At 38.5% G+C, this 22,654-nt stretch overlaps 1 protein-coding gene across 2 annotated transcripts in view; it reads left to right on the top strand.

Moving 5' to 3' along the window:
- RBBP5 (RB binding protein 5, histone lysine methyltransferase complex subunit) overlaps positions 1 to 21,691 on the top strand; it is a 33,807-nt gene extending 12,116 nt beyond the window's left edge. The window contains exons 4-14 of one of the 2 annotated variants that reach the window (XM_036872365.1): positions 7,285 to 7,425; positions 8,229 to 8,391; positions 9,583 to 9,692; positions 10,751 to 10,870; positions 10,959 to 11,112; positions 11,210 to 11,281; positions 11,919 to 12,036; positions 13,317 to 13,386; positions 14,102 to 14,331; positions 15,071 to 15,262; positions 20,737 to 21,691. In XM_036872365.1, coding sequence (XP_036728260.1) covers positions 7,285 to 7,425; positions 8,229 to 8,391; positions 9,583 to 9,692; positions 10,751 to 10,870; positions 10,959 to 11,112; positions 11,210 to 11,281; positions 11,919 to 12,036; positions 13,317 to 13,386; positions 14,102 to 14,331; positions 15,071 to 15,262; positions 20,737 to 20,765 — 1,399 coding nt within the window. In that variant the 3' untranslated portion in view covers positions 20,766 to 21,691. The remainder of the gene's footprint in view (positions 1 to 7,284; positions 7,426 to 8,228; positions 8,392 to 9,582; positions 9,693 to 10,750; positions 10,871 to 10,958; positions 11,113 to 11,209; positions 11,282 to 11,918; positions 12,037 to 13,316; positions 13,387 to 14,101; positions 14,332 to 15,070; positions 15,263 to 20,736) is intronic. The other variant, XM_036872375.1, reaches the window with a different exon arrangement.
- Positions 21,692 to 22,654: the final 963 nt, after the last annotated feature.

Below are 22,654 nucleotides of genomic sequence, written 5' to 3'. Positions count from 1 at the left end.
GGATCTTCCCGGACCAGGGCTTAAACCCGTGTCCCCTGCATTGGCAGGCGGATTCTTAACCACTGCGCCACCAGGGAAGCCCTCATTAGATAAATTTTAATATTTAGAGTTTTAAATATACAGCCATTACTAACATAATTTCTCATAGCTTATGGAGACCTTGAATCCATGCTGCTTTCAGCACCTTTGGGGGGAGAAATTCATTGTAATATGGGTCTGTATCAGGCTCTGTCTGAGAATAGTTCAGTACTGAAATGAGACATTTACAGATTGCAGCTGTAGTGTATTTGTGATATTGACCTTTCATTTAGAATAAAAAAATCTTGGTTAGGAGGGCAGCTTGGAAGTCAAAGTGTCCAGCCTTGCCCATCTTCTTGAATTACAGTAGTTTTAGTGATCACAAACATGCCTGTTCCTTCACTGAATTGTAGTTATTAAGGCTTTCCATCAAATATATTGAGCTGAAATCGGGTATTATATAAATCCCATTGATTTCATTCTTATTCTCAGGGACTGTCTGTTTCAGAAAATTTTATTTGGGGGCAGCACTTCTTTTAAATGAACTTGGGACCAAAAACACCTAATCAGATCTAGATTTATTAAACTAACATATTTCCTTTTGTCGAAATATAAGCAGCAGTGGTATTATAAAGCACTGGAATGAGAGGAGGCCTGAATCTCAGTCTAGGTTTGGCCACTGGATTGGGAGGAGGCCTGAAACCCAGTCTAGCTTTGGCCACTAATGAACTGGCGGCTTTGGCCAAAACGTTTCTCTAATATGCAAAATGAGAGAACTGGCCTGTATGATTTCTTAGGTTCTTTCCAGTTCCTTTGCATTTTATTTATTTTTTTTATTGTTGTGCTCTTGCAATAAAGATTTAAGTAGATACATACATTTTTATCAGCTTTATTTAAGAAACATATAATTCACATGCTGTAAAATCCACCCAATTAAAATGTACATTTCATTGTTTTTTATATATTCAGAGTTGTACAACGATCATCACAATCTAATTTTAGAACTCCTATCACTAAAAATATACATATATTTTTATTATAAAATAATAATAATTCAGAAAATTATGGAAAATACAGCAAAGTAGAAGATAGAAGACTATCTCCCATAGTTTTACCATTCTGATATTACTACTGTAAGTATTTTGATTTGTTACTGTATATCATTTTTAAAAAGCATAGGACTTCCCTGGTGGCGCAGTAGTTAAGAATCCACCTGCCAATGCAGGGGACATGGGCTCGAGCCCTGGTCTGGGAAGATCCCACATGCCACAGAGCAGCTAAGCCCGTGTGCCACAGTTACTGAGCCTGCACTCTAGAGCCCATGAGCCAGAACTCCTGAGCCCACGTGCCACAACTACTGAAGCCCGTGCACTTAGAGCCTGTGCTCCTCAACAAGAGAAGCCACCACAATGAGAAGCCTGCACACCACAACGAAGAGTAGCCCCCGCTTGTGCAACTAGAGAGAGCCTGCGCGCAGCAACACCCAACACGGCCCAAGATAAAAAATATAAATAAATTAATTAATTTTAAAAATTAAATAAAAAGCATAGTTTGTAAGTGTGCTATGTTTTATTTTATATTTTGCTCTTTTCCTGTCTAACACTGTGACCAGACATTTTCCTGCTTGTGTAGCCTTTAAAAACTTTTTTTTTAATGGCTAAATATCTTCTGATAGATAAACCATAATTTACTTAACCATTTTTGTTTCTCTGCTACATAGTGTTCAGTCTTTGCACATAAAGTTTTTCTCTCATACAATCATTTCTTCAGCAAACATTGAACATGAATTATATACCAGATACTGCTTTAGGCATTTACGATTAGGGTTAGGGTTAGGGTTTTGGGGACACAAAAACAAGTAAGGAGAAATTCTTGATTGGTAGGGGGAGGTACATGTGCATACAGCTATGTGTACTAAAGCTTTGTAGGTCCTACATAAGAACTATATTTGAGATTTAGCGGAGGCAAAAGTGCAAAGGAGGAAATGATCAATTGTACTGGAGAAGAAGTGTGGTCAGAAAAGCCTTCAAAGATGAGGTAATTTCTAACCTCAAACTTGTAAGATGAGTAGGTGTTTGCCAGTTGTATTCCAAGCAGAAGGTGCTGTACAGGCAAAAGCACATCACCTTGAAACAAGCATGGTAAGATGGGGAACTGCAGGTAGTTCAGATTAGCTGGATTGTGGTATCAGAGATGTGATATGGCAACAGCCAAGGTAAACAGGTCCTCATGGAGCACATTGTGTGCCACACTATGAATTTGAGCTTTATCCTGTAGGTACTGTGAAGCCATTAGAAGATTTTAGGAAGGAAAGTGACACGATGAGCTTTTTATTTTAGAAAGATCTCTAGAACACCATGTGGGAAAGAGATTGAAGGGGACAGTGAATGAAGCTAGGATTGCAGTGGCCTAGGCTGGCGCTGATGAGGATAGGTGCAGTAGGAATGGAGCTGAATGGTACAGATGTGAGAAATGGTCGAAATAAGAGGTCTTAGGTATTAATTAGATAAGGGGTGTAAGTGAAGTAGAGAAGTTAAGATGATCCTCAGGTTTCCTGCTTGGATGAAGATGTTAAATGTAAGATTTGAGGGTGACAATGCTGAATTTGAGATCACAGTCGTGTGTCTCCTGTTGTATTTTATTGCAAGTAGTTGTTATGTGAGTATCTTCCCTGGAACATGGTAGGTGCTGTGATACATGAACCTTGTCTGCCATTTTACTGTAGCATTATACCTGGTATGTAGTAGGCATGCAGGTACTTGTTGGATGGGTGGGGATATCTTAGTGAAGATGCCCAATAGGCATTTGATCTATGTGTTTTCATTAGTGTAGACTTCCAAAAGTATGTTACTGCTAGGTCATACGGTTTGAACAATGAGAGATTTTCCCCCTCTCCCCCCAACATTTTAAAACTTTTTATCACAAAACTTGATTATTAAGAACTTTAAAACATCCAAACAATATATGAGTATATAGAGTAAAAAACGAAAGCCCTTTGTCTACTCCTTAAGATAAGTAGTATTAGAGTATATGGAATATATCTTTCATCTATAAGATATATCTGTATCTCTCTCAGCATGTATAAAAATAAACATACACATATACATGTGTATGTTTTTTAAGAAATGGAGACATACTATATATTTTGTTTCTTAGCTTGCTCTTCCACTTAGTATATAGTGGATGTTTTTCTGTGTTGATATATGTGTGTGTGTGTACATATGATATATATAGTATTGCTTAGTATGTATGCATCATAATTATTTAACTTTTCCCTCATTTTTGGTATAAGTATACATGAGAGTTATGATCAGTAGTTATGTGCATTTTGCATTTTTCTTTGATTCAGCCTCATTTAGAATATAACTATGTATTACTTTAATTGTTGTGTAATATTTGAACATGTTAGGGACTAAGAAAATTTCACCAAAGAGAAGTTTTGGGTAGGCATGATAGCTGTCTTCAACTATTAAAGAACTGACATGTGCAAGACAGAAAAATTGACCTAAGGAGAAGAAGCAGGACTAGTAGGTAGTGAACGGGATTTATAGGGAAACAAATGTTACCTTAGAATAGAGATGAGCTCCCAAGCAAAGGTGCCTATGGATGGGATGGACTGCCCAGGAAAGAACTTACCAGTGGGACTGGCCCTGCTTCATCATGCTGTCTGTTCATAGGGATGCTACAGAAGATACTCAGTCACTGGATACGGACCATAGGTAGAACGAAATGATGTTTAAGACTCCAAGATATTAGACTTAGTAAAGACCTGTCTGTTTTTTGGAAAGAAACAGTATTGTCAGATGTGAGGAGGTATGAGAATCCCTAATTTTTGAATTTACGGAATTTGGAATTGAAGAATATATTGTTAGTTTTAATGGGAAAACCCTTCTTAGTTTCACCTCTGATTATAATTTAATTTCTAAAAATAGATTTCCCTCTATTATAACAGAAATACAAGCCTGCTATGAAAGAAAAAGTTATTAAAATGCAGAGGGTTTAAAGGAAAAATGGAATTATAGCTAACATTCTATTTTGTAGTCAGATTGTGCTAAAATGCTTAGGGGAACAGCAGCAGAAGCTGTCCCTTGTTTCTTCCCATTCCCAATATTCCAATAATGTCCCATTCCCAGTGTACTTCCATTCATTTGGTTTGTTTCTCTTGATATTTGTCTTCATATTTCTAAAGAATTTATGCATATTACTTTTTCTTAGTTTGTTAATTTCAAGAACTTATCCGTGACTTTTTATTACAGTATATGTGAGTTTTATCTCACCCTTTTACCCTCCCATCATCTACTGAAATTGGGTGGACCATTGGCTTTTTTGTTATCAACCCTCAAGTTACAGTATCTGTAGGCATCTTCTTTTTTAGGTTCACATTCTCCAGAAAGATCTTGTAATTGACTGGGAGTGTTCTAGAGGTTGTGGGAGAGAGGCACCTGAGTCCTTTGTATTCAGACTTGAGATTAGTCCCTCCACATTCACTTCCTCAGTTTACTCTTGCCTTCCTCTGCTGTGAGTTACAAGTCTGGGAATACATTTATCTCGTCTGTAATATAATTAATGGTTTTTGAGCGCTTACTGTATTGTACTGAGAGTTTTATATGTATTAAGTCTCTCAAGAGTCTGCAGGTAGATACAATTATTATTTCCATGTTATAAGTGAGAAAATTGAAGCTCAGAAAGGCTGTATAACTTGCCCAAGACCACACAGCTAGAAGGTTGTAATGTCTAGGCTTGAGCATAAATCTGACTTGAGCCTCTGTTCTTAACCATGGAACTGTGTTACATCCTCTAAGTTCCTCAGTAGCAACTCCTCTTCATTGCAAAATTTGAATAAAGACTGATTTGGGGTTTCTTTTTCTGTTTGTCTCTTCTGTTTTTCATTTCTCTGTTGTCTTTTTTGCCTTCCTGTGGGTTACTTGCACTATTTTTAGAATTCCATTTTGATTTATCTGTGGTATTTTTCATTCTTTTTTTTTTTTAATTAATTTATTTTTGGCTGCACTGGGTCTTTGTTGCTGCTCGCAGGCTTTCTCGAGTTGCGGCGAGCGGGGGCTACTCTTCGTTGCGGAGCACGGGCTCTAGGCGCGCGGGCTTCAGTAGTTGTAGCACGCAGGCTCAGTAGTTGTGGCTCGAGGGCTCCAGAGCACAGGTTCAGTAGTTGTGGCGCACGGGCCCAGCTGCTCCGTGGCATGTGGGATCTTCCCAGACCAGGGCTCGAACCCACATTCCCTGCATTGGCAGGCGGGCTCTCAACCACTGCTCCACCAGGGAAGCCCCTGTAGTATTTTTTAGTGTATTTCTTTGTATAGCTTTACAATGGTTGCTATGGTATATACATAACTTATCATAGTCTACTGGTGTTGACATTTTACTAGTTTAAGTGAAGTATAGAAACCTTCCCTTTACATCCCTTTACCCTCCCTTGTTTATAGTATAATTGTCTTAAACATTTCCTTTATGTATATTGATACCTATATAAGTTATAATTTTTGCTTCAAACATCAAAACTCTAGAAAAAAGTATTTAATTTTTTAAAACCCTTTTCATTATTCTTTCTTCCTGATGTTCTAAGATTCCTTCTTTTATTGTTTCCTTTCTGCTTAGAGAACTTCCTTGAGCTGTTCTTTTAGGGTAGATCTGCTGGTGACAAATGCCTTGATTGCCCCTTTGTTCTTGAAAGTTAGTCTCTCTGGATGTAGAATTGGGGATGACAGTTCTTTTCTTCAGCACTTGAAAAACTGTCACTTTCTTTGGACCTTCATGGTTTCTGGTGTGAAATCTGCTGTCATGTGAATTGTTGTTCCCCGTAGGTAACGTGTCATTCCTCTTTCTGCTTTCAAGATTTTTTTCTTTGTCTTTAGTTTTCAGAAGTTTGTGTCTTGGAGTGGATTTCTTTGAGCTCATCCTGTTTGAAGTTTGCTTAGCTTCTTGAGGTTGTGTGTTTTATATCTTTTGCCAAATTTGGGAAATTTTCAAACATTATTTCTTTTTTTTTTCATGTTTATTGGAGTATAATTGCTTTACAATGTTGTGTTAGTTTCTGCTGTACAACAAAGTGAATCAGCTATATGTATACATATATTCCCATATCCTCTCTCAACTATTATTTCTTCAAATACTTTTAAGCCTTACTCTCTTTCTTCTCTCCTTCCAGGACTCTGATGCCATGGATATTAGATATTAGATCTTTTGTTATAGTCCCACAGGTCCCTGAGGCTCTGTTCATTTTTTTCATTTCATTTTTTCTCCTATTGTTCAGATTGGGAATTTTTTATTCTGTCTTCCTCTTTTCCATTGGCTGCTGAACCCATCTTTTGAGTTTTTTATTTCAGTTTTTATATTTTTCAGTTCTAAAATTCCCATTTGATTCTTTTCCCTATATTTCTGTTTCTTTGCTGAGACTTTTTTTTTCCCATTTGTTTCAAGCATGTTTGTAATTGTTTGTTGAAGCATTTTAATGATGGCTGCATTGAAATCCTTGTCGTGTAATACTAACACCTGTGTCATCTGTGTGTTAGTATCTGTTGATTGTCCTTTCCTAGTCCTTTGGCTCTTCTGGAGACTTTGTGTGTGTGTGCCCATTGATGCTAATGGGTTGTTGGCATCTCCGTCACCCGGTCCAGGATGTATGAGGCAAAAAGAAAATCTGAGGACCTCACTGCTGTGTCGTTCCTCATATCCTGTAGTCCCTAGACAGTCTGTCTTCTCTTTACCTTTTTGTGTTTGTTTTCTATATAATGTTCAGGATGTTTAACTGTACTTAGCAGGAGGAATTAATTCTTTCCTTAATTCTTTTCTTAATTATTTTAAATGACAGATACCTATCTGTACTGGTTCGTTTATACTATGATAGTGCTACTTCTGGGACAACTTCAGAAAGCTCAACTACTCCTCCCCCTCCCCCCAAGGGGAAGAAAACCTGTTTTTTGTTAAATCAACACTTAAGGGCCAGCTGATTTTATACTTTTCTAAAATGTTTGAGTCTCCCTTTTTTCACTGAGCCACTTGTACTGTTATCTTGAACTGTTAAGAGCTTCTATTACTAGATATGAAGATGTCATGAAAACATTCTTTTTTATTGCTTAGTTAGGAAAGCTTGTTGTGGATTTGAGTATATGTTTAAAAAATAAAGAAGAAGAAACGTTGGTGACCCATGCAGTTAGGGCAATAAGTGAGACTCATGCATTTTTATCTGTAAGGGTGGTATGATATACTTTAACTTAGAATATGTGCTAAGTTACCCTTTTTCCTTCTCAGCTGGAGTCGAGATGGTCATAAGCTCGTGAGTGCTTCCACTGATAACATAGTGTCACAGTGGGATGTCCTTTCAGGCGACTGCGACCAGAGGTTTCGATTCCCTTCACCCATCTTAAAAGTCCAGTATCATCCGCGAGATCAGTATGTTTAATCTGTGCTATTCTCTCCTGGGGTGGGTCTAATTCTATCTCCAGGCTCATGACAATTTCAGTTTAAGGTTTTAGGATGCAAAAGCCCACATCTCTTCAAACCTCTTCTATATAAAATAATCTTTCCAGATTATCTGGATCTACTGAATAGATTTTAAAGAGACTGTTGTAGTATATAATTAAAAACTGGCCTATGTTAATTAAGACTTCAGAAATGGGCAAAGGTAGAAATAAGTATAATAACTGTTCTTTACCTGGGGTTTTCCTCCAATTTGAATTTCTTTAGTATGGGAAACAGTTCATTATGAAAACTATATTTAAGAAAAAGAGCTACCCATCATTCTATTACTGAGATATAACTATTTTCATTTCTCTAGGTTTTCTTTTAGTCAAGTTCTCTTTAAGTATAAAGTTTATTGTATAGTGCTTCATAACTCACAAAGCACTTACTAGCTCACAAAGCATTTGTCTGTTAGATGTACACAAATATGTATTTTTACATAGTTTTAATTGGTATTTTGCCTTTCACTTTATTTCATACATATTTTACCAGTTTGCTACATCTTCATATTTATTTTTAATAATTACATTTTATCTTGTCAAGGTAAGATCTCATAACTTTACTCAGTCATTTCCCTATTATTAGGAATTTAGAGTTTAGGCTTTTTCACTATTTTAAATATGCTTGGGCTGGGAGAGTTGATGAGGTAGTAGATAGGAATTACAGAAAAGAGCAGAGAGTCAGCCTTCTGATATCATAGCAACAGCCAATGTACTATTCATATTTTTAAACAGGAACAAGGTTCTCGTGTGTCCCATGAAATCTGCTCCTGTCATGTTGACCCTTTCAGATTCCAAACATGTTGTTCTGCCCGTAGACGATGACTCCGATTTGAACGTGGTTGCATCTTTTGATAGGCGAGGAGAATATATCTATACAGGAAATGCAAAAGGCAAGGTAAGCCTAGAAGCTTAGAAGCTGGTGAAATACGCATCAGTCATCCTGTGCATTGGCTCATTTCATGTTTGCTTGTTCTCCTTTCTTTGAAATTTCTTTTATCCCTTGACTAAGCATGCCTCCTGCCTGTGGCAAATATAGCCTATTTTTCTCTCATGCCTTAATAATTTCTGTTCTTTGGATTTAGAACAGTCAGAGGTTATTTGACCTAGAGAAGGATGGGGGTCCTTTACTGGATGCTAGTAATGAAAGGCCATTACTAAATTATAAAATTTAAAAATCATATCATCAGTGGAATACTGCTGATAAAATGTCTGATATCTTGGTCTGCAAATATTGTACACTTTAGGCTAGCTTAGTCTATAGTTTTGTGTAGTAAGTTGGGTTAGGTGAGCTTTAGGGTCCTTTTCAAGCTTATTAGAGTTTGAGTTCCATTGCACTTTGATTTTTTTTTTTTTTTTTTGACTGGGACGTATGGGCTAGTACAGTTTCATGACTACTTTAGAGAGTGGCAGTTTTTTTTTTTCATTGTGGTAAAATGCACTTAACAAAATTTACCGTCTTAACCATTCTTAAGTGTACAGTTCAGTGGTGTAAAGTACATTCACATTGTCGTGCAGTCATCACCATCGTTTATCTCCAGAGCTCTTTTCATCTTGCACTCACTCACCTTGTACTTACTAAATAATAACTTGCTATTTCCTACTCCCTTTCACCCCTTGGAAACCATCATTCTACTTTCTATCTCTATGAATTTGGTTATTCTAGTACCTGTATAAGTGGACTCATCCAGTATTTGGTTTTTTTGTGACGGGCTTACTTCACTTAGCATAATGTCCTTAAGATTCATTCATGTTGTAGCATGTGTCAGAATTTCCTTTCTTTTCAAGTCTGAATAGTATTCCATTGTATGTATGTGTCACATTTTGTTTATCTGTTGATGGATACTTGGGTTGCTTCTACTTTTTGACTCTGGATAATGTTAAACATTATCTTTTAACAATAGGTTAAGACACTGTCCTTTAATTGAAGAGGTAAAAGGCAATTGCAGTTGATCAAGTTGAATACGTGGGAATAGAGATATTCATATTAATATTTTCACCCAGTCTTTGCCCAGTTTTAGAAACAGAAGCCAAATCTAATTACTGTAAGTTATCAGAATACTTATTATTTTTCTCTTTTAAACTTTAGATTTTGGTCCTAAAAACAGATTCTCAGGATCTTGTTGCTTCCTTCAGAGTAACAACTGGAACAAGCAATACCACAGCCATTAAGTCAATAGAGTTTGCCCGGAAGGGCAGGTAAGTGAGACCTGTCTTTTTAGAGACAGTTTTAAAAGTGAGTAGAATGCAAAAATACGTTGAGATTCACAGTTTCTGTGTATATTATCCTTAATTTTTTTTAAAGTTTACTTAAAAAATAGTTATAGAAACTGTCACTATCTGGTTGTTAAGTTGATAAGATTTACTGCTTTGAGCCAGCAGTCACATCTTATCGGGAGGTTAACAGGCAGTTCCTTTACAGAAAAGATGTCTGAGTGGTCTGTGCATAGAACCAGAATGCCTGGCATGTGGTGAGCACTGGGTAAAGATGAGCTGCTATATTATAATCAGAATTGATGTCACAGAATTCACGTAGTAACTGCACTTTACTTACATAAAACCTATTTATTTACCCTTTTAATTTCAGATGTTTTTCTGATGTTTGATTACCCAGCTAGAAGTAGATTTATGTATCAACAGAAACAAGAAGGAAATAGGTGTCAGTAAGAGAAGTAACAGTCATCCTATTTTGTATGGGAACCACCATACATACTTAGAGGACATTCATGTTCAAATTCTCTTGAAGCAAGAGACAGTTAGTGAAGTCTGTAAGAAGGTGGTAAAATAACTTGTATTTTAGACAGGTTTCCAACACTCAGTGTTATCACAGTAAAAAATTGGACAATCCAGAATGATATATTTAGTTTGTTAACTCATTAAGAATATATTGTATATAAAGCAGGCCAGAGGAATGAAGTATTTATATATATTTAACTGTAAGCTTCTGAATTCGGGAAACTGGTTTCAATTTAGAGGTTTTGGATTTTAGTCAAATACTGCTGATTAGTTTGTGCATCTAGGGTTCAGGGATTACACAGGAAGGGAAGTAAAGCGTTTTCTCACTTCACGTTATATTTTGGCTTGGAAGGTAACAGGTAGATACATAAATAGTCTAGTCTATTACTTAGATTTTCACTCAGTCTCTCCCTGATTTGTTAGTTGTCTTATGGTACTATTATAAGTAACTGGTAGCTATGGAAAATGTTAACAGGAACAGATTCTGACCTCTGGTGTTGATATTTTTATCCTTTCTGTAGTTGCTTTTTAATTAACACAGCAGATCGAATAATCAGAGTTTATGATGGTAGAGAAATCTTAACCTGTGGAAGAGATGGAGAGCCTGAACCCATGCAGAAATTGCAGGACTTGGTGAATAGGTATGTATCACAACCTAGAAGAATATGTGGTAATTCATGGCCTGGGGTCGGGTTCCGGTTCTACTTGGGTACTTTCTTTGTCCTTTAGGACCCCATGGAAGAAATGTTGTTTCTCTGGGGATGGGGAATACATAGTGGCAGGGTCAGCCCGGCAGCATGCCCTGTACATCTGGGAGAAGAGTATTGGCAACCTGGTGAAGATTCTCCATGGGACAAGAGGAGAACTCCTCTTGGATGTAGCTGTGAGTAGGATGAGAGGTTGCTGTTGTTACTTATGTAATACAGAAAATCTTGGATTCATTCTTAGAACTGATTTTTCTTTGCTTCATTAAAATTTAGTGGCATCCTGTTCGACCCATCATAGCATCCATTTCTAGTGGAGTGGTATCTATCTGGGCACAAAATCAAGTAGTAAGTATTTTTCTGGTTTAACCGCTTTGAAGCTAGATACCCTTTCCTTTTATCAAAGACCTTTACAACTAGTAAGCCCAAAATTACCTTTTATACTTTCTTTTCCATATGATTCTTCTAATTAAATAGTTCAGTGCATCTAGTTTTGCTTTATTTTAATGGTAAGGTCTTGGTCCAAAGTCAGTTTACCAGCTCTGTTTTCAGGGAGAAAATCTAGTGTACTTCCTGGTACGTTTTTCTGTTGCTCATCTGAGACAGAGTTTTCTTTTGCTTTTCTTATTTTCAGCTCAGTTAGCTTCTGTTTTACATCTTGGTTTTATTTTCAACACCGTTAATTATATTTGTAATCAGTGTACTCATAAGAAAACGTAACATTTTACCTCAGAATTACATCTTAAAAAGATTAAAGAAGGCAGTTATTTATGAGAGAACCACAGTTAATAACATGGAATGTTTAAGATAGGAAATGCCTTAAGGTAGTAAAACTGTAGATACCTAATTTTTATTATCTGCCAAATTTGATCTCAGAATTTTGAGTCTCGTTCATGCTCAATCCTTTAATTTATATCATTAATGTCTAGGTTACAGACCGCTGCTTTCTCATACAGTTAAGTAGTATATTTTGTTTGTGGCATAGGAAAATTGGAGTGCATTTGCGCCAGACTTCAAAGAATTGGATGAAAATGTAGAATATGAAGAAAGGGAATCAGAGTTTGATATTGAAGATGAAGATAAGAGTGAACCTGAACAGACAGGTAATATTTCTCAATTGCAGATAGTATTTCCCAAAGGAAAAATGATTGTTTTACTCAGTACTCATTCTTAATTTGTGTTGAAAATTCACTTCAGCACTTAGTCTAATTTTTTTTTCTAAGCTTACACAGTTTTGACAGTGTTTTTTGAATATTTATTGTTAAGGCATTGACTCAGGGCTTACATGGGCATTACTAGGACTCAAGCAGCTCTCTTAACGTTTCACTTTGTATTTCCTGACTAATTGCAGATGATTAAATGAGGATTTGCATGGGGCACCTAACAAAGCCACCCACATGCTGGGTGCTCAGCTGCTGTTTGGGTATTGTCACTCCTTTGTCAGTAAGGTGAAGGTAAAGAGCGTGGGCTCTGGAGTCAGACTGCCTTGGGCAGAATACTTATTCTGTAAACCTAAACTTCCTTTTCTGTTTCTGCCTTTTCGGGTTGTGGGGAATAAATGAGATAATTCACGTAAAGGGCTCACTATAGTGTCTAGGCCATAATGAGCATTCAAATGTTCTCTTCTACTATGATTATGATTGTGATCATTGTTATTTTTATCTCTTGGCTTCTGAACTTCTAGATAGGAAGTTAGTTGAGAATAAAGATTTCACTTTATAGCCCCATCGTTGTCTAAACACAGGGCTTTGCGTCTGGCAGGGGTTTGTGTGTATGAATGCTTAATGTGCCCAGTTGGCACTGTCAGCTTGAGTAATTAATGCCACGGGTCATTGACTGCTGGGCCACTTGATGGTGTCAGGAATCAGGGAATTGGGATTGAAATTAGTTCTCTCCAGCTTGAAAGTGCTGGTCCTCACTTCTGTGATATTAGATAACTTACATGCCTCCTGTGTCTTAGGAAGACCGTCAGGGCTGCAGTATATTCTGGATTGTATTAGTGTTATTGGACTGTGTTGTACGAAGCCTTCCCAAACTTCCGCAGAAGTTGTTTCTCCTTCCCGTCTCCTTGGCACATTGCGCATACCTTTACTGTAGCACTTACTGTATGGAACTGAAATTATCTGTGTGTATCTGTCTCCCCAATTAGACTTCTAAAATTTTTACTGAAGAACCGTTCCCAACTTTCTGGGGGATTGCTCTATTCCCGGTGCCTAGCGTGTGGTGGAAATTCAGCAGATATTTGCAGAACGACTAAGTAAAGTGAACTGTTTGGTTTTCCTCCTTTGTTTCTCCTGGATTTCAGTTTATGAAAACCATAAGCTATATGTAAAAAGCAGTTTTCTACTTCTTCTCACACCTCTGCTGTGTTTTTGTCCTGCAGGGGCTGATGCTGCAGAGGATGAGGAAGTGGATGTCACCAGTGTGGACCCTATTGCTGCCTTCTGTAGCAGGTGAGCTGCCGCCGAAGGCTGGGCCTGGGGTGCTCCTCCTCCTCAGTCTCTGGTTGTGCTGCTCAGTTCCCCGGCTCTTCCTTCAGGCCCATCTGCCTTTTACCTCAAAGAGATAACTCCTCTGGTGCGCAAGAAATCCCTTCCCTTCTCCCTTGATAGAAAAATCTTAAGAAAGTGAAATAATTTGTTTATGCCATTTATTTTACTACTGATTTTATTAATCTGATCTCCTTTTTAAAAAATTTATTTATTTATTTATTTATGGCTGCATTGGGTCTTTGTTGCTGTGCGTGGGCTTTCTCTAGTGGTGGCGAGCGGGGGCTACTCTTCCTTGCGGTGTGCGGGCTCATTGCAGTGGCTTCTCTTGTTGCGGATCAGGGGCTCTAGGCGCGCGGGCTTCAGTAGTTGTGGCTCGCGGGCTCTAGAGCGCAGGCTCAGTAGTTGTGGCGCACGGGCTTAGTTGCTCTGTGGCATGTGGGATCTTCCCGGACCAGGGCTCGAACCTGTGTCCCCTGCATGGGTAGGCGGATTCTTAACCACTGTGCCACCAGGGAAGCCCCTGTTTGATTTCTTTTTATTTGTCTTGGCTTTCTTGAAATTTTAGATCCATACCTGTTGCTTATGGTTAGATGATTCTGCCCTAGAGGAAGGGTTCATGGTTTAAGCAACTTTCTCCTCTTTTTTCCTATCCCTTTTCTGATCCTGTTCCAAATAGTGATGAAGAGCTGGAAGATTCAAAGGCTCTATTATATTTACCCATTGCCCCTGAGGTAGAAGACCCAGAAGAAAATCCTTATGGCCCCCCACCGGATGCAGTCCAAACCTCCTTGATGGACGAAGGGGCTAGTTCAGAGAAGAAGAGGCAGTCTTCAACAGATGGGTCCCAGCCACCTAAGAAGAAACCCAAAACAACCAATATTGAACTGCAAGGAGTACCAAATGATGGTAAGAGCCACATTTTCTCTCCCTCACCTGACAGACGCCACTCTCCAGCACAATCTGGTAATTTCCTGTTTGGGTGATTTTCCCTTAAAGGAATTTTCCCACGAGTCTTTTTTATAGTGCTTTACAACTTTGTAATAATTTCATCTGCTTTCACTTCTCTTTTAAAATGGGGAGATTCTGCTCTCAGTACTTTGCCTAAGATGACATACTTTAACTCTTCTGACATCTGGCTCAGTTTGTTTAAATACCCTACCTCCCCCGCAAGATTCTCATTAGGTAGTAAAGTACTAGTCAGACTTGGACAACCTTAATTCTTCCTACCTACTTTTACAGTCTGACTCTAGAAGCCTTTTTAATTACATGGTTGAGTCTGGATTCTTACCCTGGTCTGTCGCGTACCAAAGCCCATTCCCTTTCTGCTCTCACATGCCAGTGTGCACATGTGCATTCCTGTTCTGGCTTGTGTAATAAAGTATCAGTGTGTCTTTGAGCTACCTTTTCCATTTAGAGCTGCTGTGGCTTCGTATGAATCACATAGGCCATGTGGCCAAGGAACTGTTTCTCATTTAATGGCCACTCTTCTATAGTTTATAATTAATAAACAAAACAAACTTTTCTTCTTGTATTAGTGGACCTGAGACACAAGAGCAGAATTCTTTGCTCATGGATAGGTGGCATGGCACATGGTCAGTTGGGGTGACGTGTGGATTTCTTTCTGTGCCTATCTGTCCTTTTACAGAAGTCCATCCACTACTGGGTGTGAAGGGGGATGGCAAATCCAAGAAGAAGCAAGCAGGCCGGCCTAAAGGATCAAAAGGTAAAGAGAAAGATTCTCCATTTAAACCGAAACTCTACAAAGGGGACAGAGGTTTACCTCTGGAAGGATCAGCGAAGGGTAAAGTGCAGGCGGAGCTCAGCCAGCCCTTGACAGGTAAGGACACATTGGGAGCACTGTCTGGCTTGCTTCGCGGCCTTGCTTTGTACAGCCCCTGACTCCGTTTACCTGCGGCATTGTTTCCTTCCTTCCCTCCTTTTCCCCAGTGGCAGATATTCTCTGAGTTTTAAGCTACTGCCGAGGGCAGGCTAAACCAGATTTGGCTTAATTCAGTGGCTCTTAACCTTGGGTCTATAACCAGGGGATCTCCGTTCCCTTGGTCTTATGCAAAATATTGTGTGAATATTTTTTGGGGGAAGATGCCTGTATATTTCACTGGATTCCTGTAGGAATCTGTGACCTGAAAAAGGGTAAGAACCCCTGGTTTAATTCATTTTTTAATCTGTGTTTGCTCCTAGGTTTTTTGTTTTGTCTCAAATGAAAGATCCAGACAGATTAACCAGAAATATGAGCTTCTTTATACAGCCCCTGACTATTTAACTGTAGCATCTTTTTTCTCTCTCTTCAAATTGTTGAAATCCCAGAGGTGGTGTTTTTCTCTCTTTCCGTGGTCTAGAAGCAATGATGGAGTTGTTAGTAGTACTATCACGTTAAGGAAGAAGATGAGGTGTTTTGTTTTTTCAAACAGGAGATTACCAAAAAGACAAACTTTGTAGCTTCTTAACACCTAAGCCTCTTGAAACTTACTGTTTTCTCACTTTTATATATGATTGAGGGATCTTTATTGGAGGATGGAGAGCAGTTTCAATTTCCAGTCAAATACTTGTGAATCTAGGCTAAATGGTCTTTTGTTTGGAAAATAGTAAGCAAACTCAAGTTCATTTCTGCTCAAATATTGTTGGGTTTTGGAAACTTTTTGTTTTGTTTTATATTTAGGCACTGCTTTAGTTAATACATTACTCTCAGTTTTCTGTGGCTAGGTCAGTAGATTCAGAGGCAGGACTAACAAAATATCAGTGTTTGTATTTAGGTTTTTTTTTTTTCCCCCACTTTAAAATTTTAATTGTGTTAATCCAAATGTGATGATATGCAAAACAGAATTCCTTAAGCCAGTTAATCATTGTGAAGATGAATTCTCTTCTACAGAGAAGCTGAAACAGACTCAATTACTCATCATTTTGAGTATTCTCCCTCAAGTTCACTAGATTTAGACTTTTCATAGTACAACACCATACCATTGGAGCACTAGCATTTTTTTTCCCAGCAACAATATTTATGGTACTCCACTGATAATCAGTTACCACCTCCACATTCAGTCCACTTAGGGCCATGTCTGTATATTTTTAAAAATAGCCTGGAAGAGTTATATGGGCATTGCCAACAAAGATTGCATGTCAGTAATTGACTAATGTAAATAAAAACCATCCTTCCATAACCCACTTCTTGCATAAGCAGATGCCACGATAGAAGAAACAATTTAAAGTTCAAATAGATTTCCCTGGCCCCAAGAGCTGAAATGCTTCAGGGTGATTTAAAATGTAGGCAAACATATTGAATTAATTGAAATACTCTAAGACATACTTTCCCAGCATCTTCAGAATCTATCTGTAATTAATCATTTGCTTTTTAATACTAAGCATATGGCAAATAAACCATTTGAAGTTTTTAAAAACTAAAATTTTCTCTCTATAATACAGTGATTTCAACTTTTAATTATAGTTGATATGGTCACTAAAAGTTACTAAATATTTTTGGCATTTCCCAAATTGGGTTTTTGTCAAAGGTACCAGGAAGTACTGTTATATTTTACAGCTTAGAGTATAATAGCAGTGGTATTTTTTAGCTATGCTTCAAAAACATCTAAATGAGATGTTAGAAAGTTTACTTAGAAAGTTTACTTAGCCATACAGGAATGGGCCTTTTTATTCCCTAAAGTTTTCAAAATACTGCATTGAAATGTTGATCTGTGTGTAAAATACATAGTGTTTGTACATATCAGCATTTCAGAACTCCCTCTAGCAAGACTGGATATCATTATCAATGGCCTATTAGAAGTTTATTCCCACTCACTCAGCTGACAAGGTTAAAAGAGGTACCGACCTCATTAAAGGCTAGAACTTGTGTCTTGAAACAGCAGGGTGCTTCAGACTGGATTTTTTTTTTTCTGCATTATTGTTATCAGGGACTTGAGTTGGTCAGCCTTAAATAGAGGCAGCTATTTTAAAGGCTTCACCCTTTGAAAGGACTAGAGGAGACTTTTACATAACAAGGCCAGGGTGATGATACGCTTTCTGATAACACACAGACAAAACAACTCTAGATTACTGCAAACATTTTACCAACTTCTCATGATTGTCTGCATCGCCTACTTCCCCGTGTAATCTATACTTCCTTCTTCCCATTTTCTCCTTCTCTTGCCTTGGTTCCTTGGCCTTTTCCTGAATGGAAATGGCCAGATCAAACTCCCAGAGTGTGCTGAGGAGCAGGATCATTAAGAAATCTGGAAAAAGGCACTGTGGTCTAGTCCTAACACTTCCTCAGAAGGGCTTTCAGCCACTAGCTGCAGTGCAGTTTGGATCTTTATGAAGGCTGTGAATCTGGGGGAGAGTGCTGAAACTGAGTATCATAGAATGCGCCATTAGAAGTCTCAGTTTCAGGACAACCTGTCATATCTTTTGTGTGGGTTTCTTTGGGCGAAGGTGGCGCCTCATCCAATACCATTTTCAGCTTGGAGGGCCCAGAGCAGGCAGAGGCTGGCTGACACATGCTGTTCATTTTCACATGGCTCCCCCAGGCCTCTGAGGTAATAAAAACTCTTATGTCTCATGTTCTTCCACACCTTGGAGAGTTTCAGTAAAAAGCAGCATGCTGTCATTGTGGATTTTCCACCAGATATTAAGAAATGAATCCTGATCCTCAGTGGCTGAGGCTGAACCATCTTCAAAGATTAATTCAGTCTGATGGGTATATTTGTAGATTCAGTGCTTTGTGGACCTCCCCTCCCCGCAAATGCCTGGAGCCAAATCGTTTGAAGGCAGATTGTAGGTGTAGGCTATTGCTCAAGTTAGATAAATGCCAACTGTTTGTTAATATCTGCAATTTATCAGTTACTGAAGAAACTGTTCAGTAAGCCCTGATAGGCCTGACAAAGCTGCTATAGTCTGTTGCATGTTGCAACAGGAGATTATGCATTTCAGGTGACAGTTGGAAGACACATAGACCGCCAATAGAAGTAATCTAGCCATCTGGAATCTGGGGCTGTAGAAAATTCTTCCCTGTCACACAGCTCATCAGTATTGAACAGTACCAGTGGACCCACATCCACGAAGACACACTTTCTGTGATGAGTGAGGACCCATCAGTGAAGCTTGAGGGTAACCCTGAGCTGGGGACTTTTCAGAAAGTCCAGGTCGACATAGCACCATCTATCAGATTCCCCCTGGTTACCTCATTAGATACTCTCCAGAGGGCAGTCCTCAGGATCGAAACTTGAGATGTGAGCAGAACCACCAGTGTCCCGGTTGCCCTGTGACCGCTCAAAGATTGCCCCAGAAGTAGGGCTCCTTGGCAGTAAACACCATCGGTAGGAAGTGTGACAAAGTTGTGGTCTGTCACATATGTGGTCTAAAGACCTTGTGGGATGGTGGGCATGAAGGGAATGGTGTGCACCTGGGTCTGTTGAGGGTGGCAAAGGCCAAACTGAGCAGAGGTGCCACTTCTGGGGGCCGACAGGCCCTGCACTGATTTCCCTGCCTTTGGCTGCACCACTGCCCTCCTGGTACTGGCCCCCCACCCTGGGCCTCTGAACCATATTCTGTTCACTTGCTGAATCTGATTGTTTTAAATGATTGGTAGGGGCTTCCTCCCCCACCTTTTTGAAAAATGATCAGTTTCTCAAAGACTAATTTATGAATTCCTGCTAAAATCATATTTTTAGATGGCTAGTTGGGTATTCTCATTCTGTGTGGTCTTATTAGCTGACTAAGGTAATGTTTGAAAATTAATATCCAGTGTTTTCTTAGGCCACCCTGGCTTGGCTGCTTTGGAGAGGTACCAATAACAGCTGTTTACCATGAGCTGAATTTTTCTTGATTTTATATTACTGGAGATTTCTGTCATGTTGCGGCTAAATAATACTTGGGGCAGATTTTTAAGTAGCCTGGAGATCTTCTGCTTTGTTGCTGTTTCTGTGTATTCTTATCTTGCTCACAGACTTTCTTGCTCTGGTATTGGTTTGTTGCCTGATGCCTCAACAAGCTTTGTTTTTGGTCTGTTCACAGGAAAGAGAGCAATAAAGAAAAAACATTAACTGACCTCAGATAATCAGTATAATAATGTAGCTCATTAGTCATCTTGAGTGCCCATTATTAATGCAAGCCACTTTTTCCTCTTATGAGTTAGGCTTAAAATATCAACGTTGTCTATGTTTAAACTGTTAAACTAGATTGGTCAGAGTACCTGTGGAAACAGAGAAACTAACCTTAAAGTGTTAAAGGCCTGTTACTGAGTCCTCTGGAGTAGATTCTTTTATTTCACGATTTTTAAAAAAAATCAATTGAAGAGGTTAATTATTACGTTTTATGTTGAAAGATCTGAAAAACTGATGCTTAAATATACTTTTTATCTTACTGAACTATATAAAGTTTAAATTTGATTTTTAACATGTAGCATCCAGGAGAGTTTGTATCTCATAATTTCAGTCTCTTCTCAGGCAAATTGGAATTTATTTTTATTGCCAGTTTTCATCTGTGCTTGAACTTATTTAAAATCAGGTTAAAAGCAAGGTTTATAAATGGGTACTTTTTTTTTACAACTTGGGCAATTATTTTTAACCATTTTACCTTCAAGTGGCATGTTCTTCCCCATTCCAGATGACACTGGGAGGACTTTCTTCACCTTGTTCTCTTTTTACACTTCCTAGTTAATATTTCACAACAACCCATTTAAGGATGTCCCTCAGAGATTGAACAGCTTCTATGGAGTAATCAGGGAAGTGTTCATTTGATTTTACTATTTAGGATTTTATTTATTGATCAGTTGTTGGCGCATAGAAATGCCGACAGTAGTTTTCGTTAACATTTCACCATATTTGGGATTCTGAGGAGCTGAGAGTATCATTTAAGGAAGAAGGATGTTTGGAAAAGGGTTTGTTGCTCACCGTTAATCATTTAGTGGCGAAGTAGTCTAGTGTATATGAAAGATTGAAAGAGGCAGTACCCTAGAATTTCCTTTCCTCTACTTACTGCACCTTTTGGAATATGAAGCATTATATGTTAACACCTTGGAGAATGGTTAGAAGCTTGGAAAACGTGTAGAAGTCTGATCATTTTGCCTTTTTTTCTCCCTTTGGGACAGTGCTGAGAAAAGTACTGAGGGAGGGGGTGGGGTTTGGATTATTTGTTGCTTCAGTAAAGAGTAATTGGGAGTTGGAGTTGGTTTTAACTTAAAGGGGGGAAGTTCTTAGCCCATGTGTGCTTGTAATGCATCATCCAGCATCTGTATTTGTGTTCTTGAAAGTAACTGGTCTAAGTTGATGCTAAAAGAAATCTTTTTATTTCTCATCTTTTTAGCAGGGGGAGCAATCTCAGAACTGTTATGAAGGCCCTTGAAGTTCTTCGTTCTTCCCTACTTTGCCATCGTGTGGCCTCTGGACACTGTGGTCAGTCATTTGAGATTGACTTTAATTTAAAACAAAGGCCTCTGTCTTCCACCCAGGAGGTGGAAGGAGTGAATTTTATGTTTGAATGAAGAAGTGAATTATGGAAGAAGAATATATGTCCCTTCCCTTTCAAGCATAAGTCCAAATAGGCTCTCAGGAATGAGGATTTGTGAAGACATCAAACAGGAGTTTTGACTCATTTAAACTTTAATGCTTGTTATGTTGCTGGAGAAGAGATTCCTGTTTTGCTCGTCTGTCTTTACTGTACCCAGCATCATTTCGGCCTGTCATTTCCTATCTCCTACTTGCCTTCCCTCCACAGTGCACGTCCTTGCGTGACTTGTTCTTATCTGAAATTTTGCTGCCTGTATCCTAGGAAAACTTCTGTTGCACATTCTTTCTTCCATTTTTAAACTTACCCACTCACCAGATACCTCCTATATTTCCATATTGTGTTACAAAGATGGGCAGAAAAGAAAGTGCTGGAAAGATTTCAGATTTTCCAAAAGGAAAGAAAGATAAGAAAGGCCCCCTCTTTTTTAACATACTATAACATTTTGCTCAAGAAGTTGAGCTATAAGAGGGTCAGGTTTTTCTTTGTATTCTTTTCATTGCATGTTTCCAGTATTGGTTCATTCTCATTAATCGTGGTTTTTGAAGATAGCTAGTTCATTTGTCTCCAGCAAAGAATCATCAGTAGTTTATATTGCTTTACCTGTACTGGCTTCCAGAGCCAGAAACAAACCGAGGTGTCTCTCAGCAGACTTCTTTTTTACTGGGGGTGGGGGAATCTATGCAAGGACTAAAATAAAACCGTCCAAAATCAAAGCAACGACAACACAGTTCAAATAAAAAAATCAAAGAACCTTTTTTTTTTAATCATTGCTCGTGGACATCTGTCCTTCCCATCAGTCATTGCATTTCCCCTCCTTGTATCCACACCCCTTTTCCTTCCTACATGTTTCCAGTCACTTCCTTTCTGTGAAAGGTTGCTTAGCTTTTTTAAAAAAATTTTAATTTTTGCTTTTGCTGTTCTTTGTATAAAAAGTAGCAGATTGGATGGATGTGTACACTAGGTGTTTGAAATTCTCTGAAAATCCAGAGTGAAGAAACCAGGTGTGGAGGGGCCTCTCCAGCCTCTCTTGAGTAGAGCTTTGAGCTGACTGGAAGTGCTTAATCTGGATCATCATTTTCACAGTATTTTCAAAGGAGAGTTAAACACTGTGCTTATTGGGAAATCTCTGTCAGTTGGTGGTTGCTCCGATAGGTAGCCAAACGAGGTGATTACCTTTTGGATTTTAGCATAGAAATCAAAGTAGAACACATCAGCAAGAGCCTCTTCCATTCCGTCTTTAGAACCAAAACATCCAGTAGTTGAAGCAAGAGCTCTCCCTGAGTCAGTGGCAAAATGTCTATATTTTTAGATGCCACTGCTTTTTCCTCAGATGCTCATTTTGTGAATTTCATTTCCTATTTCATATTAGACCAGTGGTTGAGATTGGTAGGTGGGTCACTAGACATGTTTTTGTTTTGCAGACATTATTTCCATTTTGTTTCTCTTTGTACTGTACAGTGCAGTAGTATGCAAACTGTGTGATACAAGAGGTTTCTGCCTTATTTCCACATGCAGAGTAGCTGGGTGTCCTCTGCCTGAGCATTTGGATGTTCAAGCTCTGTCCATCTCCTAAACTGGCTACTGAGAAAATCAACTTCAGCCCTGTCAGAGTGTCTCTGGCAGCAGCTCCTAATAATTATTTATGCTTTTGGAATTTTCTTTCAGCTCCTAAAACCTTATGTCTATTTCAGTTTGATTTTCTCGATTTGTACAA

Source organism: Balaenoptera musculus, chromosome 1 (assembly GCF_009873245.2).
Source record: "Balaenoptera musculus isolate JJ_BM4_2016_0621 chromosome 1, mBalMus1.pri.v3, whole genome shotgun sequence".
NCBI classification, from domain to species: domain Eukaryota; kingdom Metazoa; phylum Chordata; class Mammalia; order Artiodactyla; family Balaenopteridae; genus Balaenoptera; species Balaenoptera musculus.
This window is presented reverse-complemented; position numbering and strand designations above follow the sequence as displayed.